The sequence below is a fragment of the Rhipicephalus microplus genome, unplaced genomic scaffold (assembly GCF_043290135.1).
Source record: "Rhipicephalus microplus isolate Deutch F79 unplaced genomic scaffold, USDA_Rmic scaffold_23, whole genome shotgun sequence".
Classification (NCBI taxonomy): domain Eukaryota; kingdom Metazoa; phylum Arthropoda; class Arachnida; order Ixodida; family Ixodidae; genus Rhipicephalus; species Rhipicephalus microplus.
The window spans coordinates 3,696,759-3,709,495 of record NW_027464596.1 but is presented as its reverse complement, the minus strand read 5'-3'; the positions used below and the strand labels follow the sequence as shown (position 1 = coordinate 3,709,495).

The 12,737-nt window shown below is 44.7% G+C and overlaps 2 protein-coding genes across 6 annotated transcripts in view; one reads left to right on the top strand and one right to left on the bottom strand.

The window, feature by feature from the left end:
- The window catches only part of LOC142786393 (neprilysin-1-like), a 557,390-nt gene that overhangs the window by 412,873 nt on the left and 131,780 nt on the right, over window positions 1-12,737 (bottom strand). The gene's annotated exons all lie outside the window — the stretch shown is intronic.
- LOC119169386 (monocarboxylate transporter 12) overlaps window positions 1-12,737 on the top strand; it is a 65,785-nt gene that overhangs the window by 40,372 nt on the left and 12,676 nt on the right. For all 3 annotated transcript variants that reach the window (XM_037420485.2, XM_075884076.1, XM_037420489.2), the window contains 2 exons: window positions 4,063-4,209; window positions 12,587-12,730. In XM_037420485.2, the coding sequence (XP_037276382.2) occupies window positions 4,063-4,209; window positions 12,587-12,730 (291 nt within the window). The remainder of the gene's footprint in view (window positions 1-4,062; window positions 4,210-12,586; window positions 12,731-12,737) is intronic.

The window sequence follows — 12,737 nt, the reverse complement described above, 5'->3', positions numbered from 1 at the left end:
ATTTCATACAGTACAATGAACCTTCAAAAGTCTGGTAAACAAACACACATGTCCGGAAGTCCAAGCCACTGCGAAACTTGGCTGAAAGTCTCTACAACACTGTGCACATTGGCTGCCTCTTCTCGGAAAACAGACTTGGTTGATTGAGGTGGCTCAGCATGTCTGTCAATTATGCGGCCCCTTCATAATGAATAAAGGCCCAAGAACATAATTAAATTGTATGGAGCATTATTGGTAAGGGTCTTTTTGAACGGTAAGGACCTAACACCATGAGCTGTAATAGGAAATTATTTTTGATGGTTCTCCTGAGAATGTCCCAAAAATAACATGCATCACAGCAATGAATAAAATAATGCTCCATTGTTTCAGGTTCGTTGCATAGTCTGCAATTTAGAGACCAGGGCGCGTATATACCTTTATCATGAAGCCACGTCTTTACAGAAATGTGGAGCTGTGTAACTTAAAGAAAAACGTTTCCGCTACTGACGATATACAAATTTTATGCACACGATAGAACACATCATGACCAGTTCGAGATAAACATGGCTGTCGGTAAACAGGTTCAGGGAAAATAGTGCTGACAAGTGCAGTAGTAAGTGCCGTTCTGTCTATAGTGTATAGATATTATAAAGTGAATCTGGCTTTCAAAAACCGCATAGCCTCGACAATCTCTTCAAAAAACCCTACAATTGCGAGTTTTCAGTCATTTTTGTCGTGACAAAAAGAAAAGGGAGGTGGTAAGCAAGTTGATTCCGGATAACAGCCAAAAGGAAGGGATGACATCCATCCTTAACGTAAAAAAATCGCATCACCAGTTGTCATTCAAACAAATGCACAAGACTAAGCCCCCCACCCCCCCCCCCCCTTCTCAAGCGGAAGAAAAGGTTGCCTCTTTGCATGGCTTCCCATGACGAATTCCAAATGAAGCAGGCAAATGCCCGGTGAAACACCTGGATATGTGTACGCGAGAGCGATGCAATACTTGTAGAATCGAGACAAGTTTTGATGCAAGAAAGATGTTGCATGCTGTAGCTCTCGAAAAAATGGAAAGATCCCGCCCTTGCCAAGTAAACACCTTTCGACGAATAATGGTCATGGCGGACGCCATATGAGGGCCACTATTACGGTGGTTATCAATAGGGAAACCAAGATAACAAGCTGGTGCTCCGTTCCAACGAATATTTGCTAGCACCGACGAAGTTAGTGCCCACGTGCCCAGTCAAAATCCTCTGGTTTTATGAAAAGTTATTTTAGCTCCGGAATTTTCACAGAAACGCATAGTTGTGTTACTGCTTCCTGAACGCTCGGTTTATCCACGCAGAAGAAGGCAATGTCATCTGCGTAGGCTAGGACTTTCATTTCCTCGACCTCATATCTATATCCTCTAATACCTGAATTAGGCTGTACGAATAAACAAAGTCGTTCCAAGTATGCTGCAAAAAGTAAAGGTGAAAGTGGACACCCCTGACGCACTGATGAATTGATCTCTATCATACCTGAACGCGTGCGATTCACAATTAATCTTGTGGTGCACTTTTTGTAACATAGTTATATGCCATTGTACAGTACATCTCCTATAACAGGAGTTGTCTGAGCAGTCGAAAAAAGATGTCATTTCGCACCTTATCAAAAGCCTTAGCAAGGTGGATTTGAAAAAGATCTACCTGATTCATGCTAATGTCAATTCATTCAAGGACTGATCGCGCTACATGGATATTTGTCAGTATAGAGCGGCCTCTAATTCCACATGTTTGACAGGCGCCTACACATTTAGTAATCACTGTTGGCAACCTGTTCATGAGAATTTTCGAGATTATATTATAATCAACACTACATAAAGAAAGAGGCCTATATCCAGTTACGTTTTTAAAAAACTTCACTTTAGGTACTTTTCGGGATCAATATAGTGTGGCTCTGATAAAAGGAAGGAGGAAGTGCCGAAGTTCATGGGCTACTTTAAAAAGTGCCACGAGGAAAGCAATGAGATGTTCTTTATATGTCATGTAAAATTTCGCGTTAAGTCAATTTGGGCCTGAAGCTTTGTTTCTTTACAAAGTTCTGATTAAAATCCTAATTTCTTCCTTCCTAGTGGGCCCTCAATAGTGAGCCGATCATCTTCCTGTACACTGGGCATTAAAGCAATGAATCGTTCAAATTTTTCTTCATAATTACCCGTAACTTCAACCGAGATGAACAGGATTTTGTAATTATCTTCAATGTGGCTGTTATTTGCTCTGTGTATGTGCACATGGAGTCATTTGGTGTCGGGAAAGCAATCGCGTTATTATGACTTATAAAGCGTTTTGAAACAGTGAAAGAAGAAGTCGTCGCACAATGCGAATAGAGTAAAAAGTGGGTCGTCCAATGCTCCGACCCATTACAAAAGCTTGTTCTTGTTCCTCTATTGACTGTGACACATACCCACTTCAGTCATTAATCCTCATCGTCGTCAGCCACTGCATGAAGAATTGGAACAACATTCCTCGGAAGTATTTAGTGGATACCACGATTTTCAGAAGAATGACAAGAAATAGCATGGCTAAGGCCGACCTCATACCCAAAAAATTGTATTATCAATGCCCTAGTGAGTATCAAGCTAGTGTGCTTACAGTAGCTATCCAATGAGTGTAGCTATGGTGGCTAGAACTTCTAGCCACCATAGTGTAGCTATCAAAAGGCTGCGTTGCTGGGTACCAAATCTAAATTTCTTTAAACACAGGTTTGCTCAGGCACCTTCACCACTGTGTGCGTTCTGTGATCAACTTGAAACAATGGATCATCTATTTTTGAGCGACAGGCGGTGAAACACATTACGAAAAACCTTTTCAGGAATACCTTTAAGTGGTATTAGTATGGACTTATCTGTGCCTGTCATTATGTCTTTTGGGGCTTCCATTTCTGAGTTCTCTATTGCGACAGTATGCGCGGCGGTCCGGGACTAAATGGATGAAACTAACACGTTGAATAAATATCTGTTTCATGATCCTAACTTGTCTACAAAACTATATACGTATAAAAATCGGATTATTGCTCTATTCTAATGAATTCGTTTCTTTATTTAAATAGTTGTATGCATTACAGCAAGCACCACATTTTCCTAAGTTATCGGTAATCTTTCTATTATATCTCAATTTCTAAATCTGAACTATAATTTTTAAAACCACTCGATTTTTGGCCAATCTCCCATAGTGAGTATGTGCCACGATCAATAGGTGAACAAGAACAAGAACTAGTGTTTTGAAAAGATCTGCTCTTCTAGCTTTCTCTGTGGCTGTGCTGCACATTCCGCACAGGCCAAGCGTTTTTTTTATCTGGCTAAATAGAAACTTCCGTACTCCCCGTCATGGTTGTTGGTGGTGCTTTTGCACGCTGCTGGCCGCTATTTGCATTTTAATCCACTTTACTTCACATTCGTATCGTAATGGCTTCGAGCCATTTAAAACGGTACAAACCATGTCCACTATGCTCTTGCTTCGCTTCATTTTCTGTTACTTTTCAGTGAGGTTCTGTCAGGTCTGCCATAATGCTATATGGTGATATAGGACATCAATGCCCATTATCGTTATTAAAAGAGCACCGTCAGACAGAGCAACGATCTCTGGAAGTTCGCTCTTTCGCTTCACTCAAGGATTTCAAGCAATTCAAGGAATTCAAGAAGGAATGAAAGCATTGTGTTGGGTGAACTGAAGTCGGCTACAGATAGTGTGTAATTGACATATGACACTGGGACTTACTATTGTTTCGATAAACTCTGTAGCGTAAAGCACCAAACGTTTGACGCAGAAACGCTTAAAACTTAACAGGACTGTTCTTTCTTGGTGTATGAAGTGCGCACATCAGGGACAAACGTACCTAACATTGTTTTCTGTGTACACGCACACTGACTGAAGGTAATCAACATCCGTGAACGCTTCAACAGTGTACGCTTGGTACAAGAAGTTTCATTTCAATTGTTGTCGCTGTTGAAATGACTTTAACTGAGGTATGTCTAGAAGCATAAAAGAAACCTTGTAGGAATGAGTCGGAGGTTCACGATTTTTATTTGCTCCCGCCATCTCCAAGGTGCCTGCGCCCTGGCATGCTTCTTCGCAATGGCTGGGAGGCGTTCGGCGGGATTCCTCTTTGTGGCCATCCTGGACACCTTTCAAGTAAACAGGAGCGACGGATCGTGGCCCATCATGCTCATGGGAGGCCTCGTCTACTTGGCAGGCAAGTGCATAGCACAAATGGTGGTACATGCATATTGCCTTATCAAGGTACTACGGAAGATCAGTTCCTATGCTGGCCCCATTAAACAATGCTTCAATAGATGCATGTGAGGTATCCTAAATGAAATCGAAAATAAACATATAAAACTTACGTAATGTAAGCATGGAACTACCGATTGGTCAAAGACAAGCTTTAACTAGCCGCAGACGTAGCTTATTGGCTAAGCTATTATTACCCTACTAAACTAGATGATGCAAGATTTGTTTTCATGTCGGCTACGCCAAGGCCCGAAGTGGCATTATCACATTTCTAAAGGGGCGAAGTGTGGAATCATCAGAGCGCTTGAGCGGCACAACGCAGAATCACAGGTGCTTAAATTTATGTTGAGATGAGGACTACAGCGTGGGTCTTGAGGACTACAGCGTGGGTCTTTATCATATTATCCCCTTAACTTAAAAAACTATGTTTGTTCTCTTAATGAGCCACTTTTTTTACCTCACCAGAGATCATGCTTCAGGGCTGGGAGAGGGGAGCACTGTGCTACGCAATGTGGATGGTACTGACATTGAGTGAATGTGCCCTCTAGCCATCCCGGCTTGAATTTTGAAATTTTGTTGGTGGTTTAGTGGCCATGCCACTCGAGTACTGACCCGAAATGTCTGCTTTGGATGCATCGTGAATGAATCTCCACTGCGGAAGCGGAATGTGAATGTAGGCAACGTGCTGGAGTTCCATGTACTGGGATTTGTGTGCACTTTACAGAATAACAGCCAATTTCAATTTGGGGAGCCCTTATTTATGTCACCCTCATAACCATATTATAACGTAAATTCCCAACGATTATTGTTATCTTCATACTGGTTTAATCAGATATTGAAAGTTTGGTCAAAAATACCGACTTTATCTAATAAAGAAGACAAAGCTGTACTATTTCTTAGAAGGACAGAGCGTTGCACGAGTAGGTAATCCAGTGGCAAGTGCATTTCGCGCAGAAGAAAAACAGAAAAAAAAGGAAGAGAGAGTACCTACTTGTGTCTGGTTCTTTTCTTGTCATTGGCTTTTTGGACAAAACACACTATCCAGCCGACTATTTCCCGAGCTGTGTTTAGCACTAAGACGTATGGAGCCGATAATACCAGTCATGTAAGGTATAATAAACGTATCTATCTATCTATCTATCTATCTATCTATCTATCTATCTATCTATCTATCTATCTATCCTCTTACGTTTGGGTGCTCTCGTGATCCCCCCTTAACTTGGCGTGAACCAAAATTAGCATGGGAGGGTAAGATGGTTTGACGAATATAACGAATAATATCACGATCCCGTCAAGTGCGTCGTCAAACACTTTCCATCAGACAGTGGCACATACCCACGGGCTGGTATGTACCGCTGGTATGCGAGTATGTGCCACAGGTGATTCATACTTAGTATCAACCCAGGAATGACGAGAACACACATGGACAATTTTAACGCGTGAGCGTTAAGCATTACGGAACATCGGTAGCGTCGACCCAAAGAAGGCATAGAATACATAGAGAGTTTCAGTTTGGCGTTTTCACGGCTCGCTCCGGTCAAAGGTCGCGCGCTAAGCTGCAGCGGGGTGGCGTACAACTTGCTCGTTTTAGTTGTTTTTTTTTCGTTCCGGGCGGACCTTTGTAAGGTCCCTAGATGAAACAAGTTGCCATTGATTGATTGATATGTGGGGTTTAACGTCCCAAAACCACTATATGATTATGAGAGACGCCGTAGTGGAGGGCTCCGGAAATTTAGACCACCTGGGGTTCTTTAACGTGCACCCAAATCTGAGCACACGGGCCTACAACATTTCCGCCTCCATCGGAAATGCAGCCGCCGCAGCCGGGAATCGAACCCGCGCCCTGCGGGTCAGCAGCCAAGTGCCTTAGCCACTAGACCACCGCGGCGGGGCAACAAGTTGCCATGGTAGTGTCACTCATTGTTCTCGAGCCGTCCTCCTCGCTTTCTCGCTTATCCATCCGTTTCTCTGAAATCCGCGTCTGCAATTGGTGCATTCCTCGCACATGATCTTGAAGGTGGCTCGTAATGTTATTTATATTATGCGAAAGGTTCAAGATTAGTACGATTGCACATATTGCTCCAGCCGGATTCTTGCCGTGATCAAACACGAAATTGCAGCCAGGACAAAATGAAAAAAGAGGAGCGTTTCAGTGGGCGCCAAGTCAGCCAAGATTGTTTCGCAATGCTCGTTCAATGCAACACCCGTGTTTTTCAACAACGCGGGGTTACCGTAAAACAACATAAAACGGTTTCGCTCTCTAAAACTTACCTCGTGCTATCCGAGATGAAGCACACCATGAAGTGTAGCAATGACACGTTTCACGCGAATGCTTTCGTGCAACTCCGTCGACGTATACGTCGACGCGGATCTCCGAAGCGAGCTTGTTTGTAGATTTAATGAAACGCCAGGCACGCGTCTCTTGCGCGTCTAGTGCATGCTAGTTGTTACGAATACTTGTGCGTATGCACGTATACAGAGTGGCTGGAGGGTGTAATCAACGAAACTTAGGAATATTTCATGCCTGACCAATTCAAGACACTTCCTGTAGAACGCCGCACAAACGAGCCGAAATGCGCTGCCTCGGGACACCTCACCGATGGAACCCTCACTTTTCAGGACGTTCCGCGCCCCGCACAAAAATCACCTTGCATCACGATTGTTGAAATGGGCACATAAAAATAAAAAAATGGCAGCATCTCCACGGAGTGAATGATGGAGAGTGGGGCGAAGCATCCGTCCGTCCATTCATTCTTGCTTCCGTCCATCCATGCGTGCGTATATGCGGCCGCCCATGCGTCCATCCGCCCGTCCGTGCCTGCGTCTGTTCGTGTGTCCGCCCGTTCATCTGTGCGTCCGTCCCAGCTATCGTCCATGCACCCGCTCCTGCCTACGTCCATGCGTCCATCCGTCCGTGCAGCCATCCGTGCGTCCGTTCATGCATCTGTCTGTGTGTACGTTCATTCACCTATTCAACACTCCAAGTACCACCATCTCGCATCTTTTCATCATATATTACTCATATAGAAGCACCGCCATCCAGCGGAAATTCCAAGGACTGAACGAGAGGAGGTCCACGCACACTTACTTATGGCTTGCGCTTCGTGTCTACTTTCCACCTTTAAGCACCTCGAGTTCATGGTATATACTAGTTCACTGTATTCATGGCACTGCGGCCCATCGCTCGCTAAACCTTTCTAAAACCTAGGAGGTTACGCCCAGCGAGTATAACATACCGACCCTTTCTTTTCTTCTGTGTGTTGTTGAACAATGAAAAAATTCGCAGCCTGCGCGTTACCTAAGAGCCAAATTCTTCTGTCTCTCATTCCCCCTTACCAGCCATTGGCATGCACATTGAGCACTATCTTTTATTGTTCAACAACGCACAGAAGAAATCTCTCATCGGCACCACCTTGGAGGTCAAAATGTTATACTTGTTACACACTACTACAACGGCTACGAGGAACGAACGGGGGCCGCTATAAGAAGCTTCGAGACGCCGCTTTCGTGCGCGAGCTTGGGCTCTTCGGCTTTGCCGCAGTGCCGCCACTCAGCCCGCCGAAAATGGCGAAAATGGGAGCGGTGCTTCCCCCTTTCGCGTCATCGCAGTGGTGCCAGTCAAGCGTTTGTACTGGCCTGGCCGTGGTTTTTTTCTTGCGAGGGCACAAGGCGGCTGTAATCACTTTTCACAACGTTACGCCGTGTGGTCACTGACAGGATCCAGCAAGAAGCGCGTCCACACTGCAGGGTCACAGCATGAACAAAACTCATTCGGAGAACTAGACTAGTTATAACTGGACGAACTACGATGTGCCATGGGAGACGCCATGGCTAGTGGTGTAAAATATAGAGCTGCACAACTTTGCCAGTAGAGTGACGCATATGCCACTTGCTCCTCTGTTGTGCCCTTTATTTTTATATAGGTAACTGTTTATTCTACGACTCACTTCCTTCCATTTTGTTTCAATTACATCTACCCACCTTAGCAACTAAACCCAAACATTCCTTTTTTTATGAAAGTTTTGAACCTTCTAGGCGGCACTTCAGGAACATAAGCGAGGAGGAAAGGAAAAGGTGTCACTACCTTGGAAACTTGTTTCATCTAGGAACGGATGGATGGATTGGATGAATTGATATGGCTTTACCCTTTAGATCGGGCGGTGGCTAACGCCATCAAGCCGCAGTACTTAGTGAACCAAAAACTAGAAGTTTTTGCCTTTAAATAGTGAGGTTGAGGACTCGTACTTTGCAGTGAAGGGTTTAATTTTCACTCGTGCCTTGACTTTGGCCACCAATCAGATAACCTACTTCTAGTTATTTCTACCCGCTTAAAGTCTATTTTGCCCTTTCTTTCCCTAAACCCCAGTGCTTTGAAAAACTCTGCACCATCATCCTGAACTATAGGGTGAAGCCCTTTACAGAACATTATCAAGTGTTCGGCAGTTTTCTCTTCTTCTCCACACGCACTTCATACCGTGTCTACCCCTTCGTATTTGGGCCGATATGTCCTGGTTCGCAATACTCCCGTCCTGGCCGCAAACACTAGAGAACTACTCCGAGTATTATCATAGACCCTTTTCTTGGCAATTTATGACCTTTCACAGTTACAGTGCCCTGAGGGTAAGTTAAACATTTTTTTCTCTCTCTGTGGTTGAACGTCATTTAGTAAATCTACGGACCAGTTTTACGAAGTAAAGTAAATGTACACAACTCAATTGTCTGCAACTTGTTCACACTTGCTCTTACAATGCGTTACCTGTTTATTTCATCGAAGAGAAACGAGACGTCAACTTGCCACGCGATAGTCATCGAGGTTGAGTTCCAGAGAACGAGAAAGGACGCGCGCTGCGTCTCCCTTTAGAAAACGGCAGCGATGCTTCACGCTCCGCTTAGTCGGCCCGTAAGCGGAGCGTGGGCCTCACTCAGCTAACTCGCTTACGGTCCTAGCAAAGGGCGCACGCGCACTCGTGTTCGCTCTCCGCATGACTGCTGAGCTAGAGTAAAAACGCCAAACGGAAACTCTGATGCCAGTGTTCCAGCTGGAATGAAACCAAAGAATTCTGCGTGGCAATGTAGCATTCTACACGTAAATAGTGGTTGCAGAGCCGCCTACCATATTTTGTAAACATTTCATATGTACTCTTTGCATACAGCCGTCACGTTGGGTTGGCGTCAGTTGTGGCTAGGTGGCATGCGCTGAAGTTGATTTATGTAACAGTATGCAGGACCAGCACCATCACGAGCATTAGCCTTTTATATCAGCTTCCGGTGTTGGTAATACGCATGTTCTAGTTGGCGTGTTGCGCAATTACAAACAGCTGGTTATATCAACATTTATACATATGTTTAGCGTCATTTCATGAAGTGTCCCTCAATAAAAAAATTGCAGCATGGTCACCGTTCCTCCATAAGCTTCCCGTAACGTCGATTTGAAGGTACGTGAGATCTGCCGAATTTCTTTGAAAAAGTGTTTGTCACTGAAGTTTTCTCAAACTTCTATTTACATGACTAGCAATTAACAAGAATAATTGCTAGTCTCCGTTATTTGGTATATGAAAGGGTGACTGAAGTGGTTTCGTGCTCACGAAATTATTGTCAATTTGGTATCTGCGACCTCTGACAACATGACTTCCAAGGTTTTTTTGTGATGTTCGAATAAGCAGTGGCGCTATAAGCGAGCGAAATTTGACTTAGGAAACTTCCCCCCTCTCCCGATACGTGAGGAGCGCAGGGAAGGAGCGCAAGAAAAGGAGAGAGAGAGGAACACGTGGGAAGGTGACGTCAGTTTCGTGAGAGCTAGCGCCACTCAACCTGTTTGCTTCAGAATTGTGTCTCCATTCTGCTGCAATCTGCTGCCTAACTAACTAGTCATCGCATCTGCCAGTTCGTAGAGATTTTTCGCCATTGCGACGTTCTGTTCTTCTCATTAGAGATTTTACCCATCCGACATCCATTATAGTTGTGTTCGTGCGGGATGGAAGCGGACTCGCGATGCCAAATTACTGCGCGGTGTATGGCTGCCGCATCACTTTCGGCCGCGAAGACGTCGCTTTTACAATTTTCCTTGGGATCAGAAGATGGCTGCAAAATGAGTGGCTACAGCTAAAGGACTTCAAATTTTCTCAATAACCTGTGCTGTGCTCCAAGCGCTTCCTTGACAGCGACTGCGTACGAAGCCCGGCTCTCAGGCTTTCCCTAGAATTGACGAGCAAGTGTGTGCGACTAAACAGCGACGCGGTTTCTTCTTCGTTTCTGCACCTCGGGGGTACTCGCCACCACCACATCTTGCCTTCGCAAAAAGAAAAAAAATGAGGGAAAGCTTACTCGCAGATTACTCAGCTCACTGTGCGGCCTCGCTTCTGCGACGCTGACTTAGAATCTCTTTGGAACGCGCGGATCGCAAGTCGTTAAGAAGACTCCGTTTATCTTATTTTCGCTCGATCTGGGACCCAGTAGGCCATGATCTTCCTGTGGCAGTGACAGCTCGCGATCGCGCCTTTAAAGATATTTATCAGAGCCAGTCTTGATCGCCATCGAAGGTGACTGTGTATCCGGCTCGTATTCTTCGATCAAAATCCAGAATCATCGATGGCATACCGTATGACAGTCATTCATACTATGACCCAGGTAACTTTTAATCACTACCGTGAAATTCAGTCCCGGCCGAATGCCACCAGATCAAGCGAAATAGTAGAGTCCAAGGAGTCGCGTAGCAGTGCTTGATCTAAATAAAGGCTTTCTCGATTTCAATCATTGCCTGAGTGTCAGATATGATAACAGTGAATATTTCTGAATGCACAGATTGTAAGCGAACGTAACGCTGGCACTTGAAGTGTTCATGCCCCAAGCCTTCTTGTTCAGAATCTTGGCCTGCACAACATTGTTCGGCTGCTTACAATCTACACGGTGCTGAATGGGGCTCGTCATGGCAGCATTGCTGTGGTTGATTTATGCAGACGTGCTACATATCAGTATGTTGAAATGAAGGTGATGGTACTCTTATCACACTGCATATAAAAAAGAAAAAAACTGTGGAACTGCGAAATGCATTCCCGGGATCACTGTTGAGGCACGTTTTGTTTTCTTTGTATCCTCCTCTTTCTCTATTCGAACGCAGTGCTACATGAGCACTTATGGCGAAAACACGCGTACACAGACATCAGTACGCAGCATTGTAACCGAGTGCTCCACACAACAGTCGCATGCTGGTGTCGAATCCCGGCTGTGGCGGCTGCATTTCCGATGGAGGCGGAAACGTTGTAGGCCCATGCGCTCAAATTTAGGTGCACGTTGAAGAACCCCAGGTGGTCGAAATTTCCGGAGCCCTCCACTACGGCGTCTCTCATAATCATATGGTGGTTTGGGGACGTCAAACCCCACATATCAACCATCATCAAGAATTGCAAAGTAAAGGTAATTTCCGCACGTGTGTGGCTCCTTGATTACTTTCTTAACACGCGTTTACTATAAAACGTCATTTTACTCAATTAGTAACACATACCACGAAATTGGTTCTAATGCTGTGAAGAGTTTTTTTGTCTCGCACTTCGCAACATTTCCACTTAAACACTCATATTTCGCACGCCTCTCCCTTTTCAATGATTGCTGGAAGTTTCAACGAGATGAAAACGAGTGGCAAAATTATATCACTAATGAGACTGAGCCGTTGATAACATCAACTATTGAATATATGCGCCGATTAAAGCTCATTTGGCCTCCTTGTGCTAGTTTTTCGGTGGCATTGTGTGCGTACTGAGGAGACAGGTATGTCGGCATAATGTTTTGACAATATTACCGACGTAGGTATCCTGGCGTTTCCACATTCTGTTCATAAACGTACAGCGTTCGCTCTCCCTGTTGTGTGCCTCAGGCTGTTTCTTCTGTGACGTGTTTCCACAAGTGCACCGATTTCCCGCCTATGCGCGCTCTAGCACAACATGCGCCGTTCTGGCGCCATATCTGCCGGCAGCTGTCGCGCACCCCCACACTGGTCTTAAGCTGATTATTTCATTGTTGTATTGAGAAATAGGTCGCATCTCTGGTGCACCCTGCGATGAACTACTGAACACTGCTATAGCCCCACTGGGGGTCAAAGCGGGGCTGCCCCATCTCCGGCATCGTCATACTTACAGATTTTACTTCTTTTTTTTTACTGCAGACAGCTTGCAACTCAGAATACAAGTTCAAACTCGCTGAATAATTCTGTGTGACAACTAACTGACTAATTAACTAAATAGATAAGTAGGTAACTAAGAAAATAAATAAATACATAAATAAACAAACAAATAAATAAATACACGTAGCGGCTGAGTTTGAAAACTGCAATCTTTCATTTACAGGACTCATCACAGGACCACTGGCACACAGGTTCAATGCACGGCCCGTCATCATTGCAGGAGCTGTGATCTCAGGCATTGGTGCAATGCTGAGTTTTTTTCCCAACAGCATCGCCACGATGACAGTGACACTCGGAGTGATACATGGTAAGAT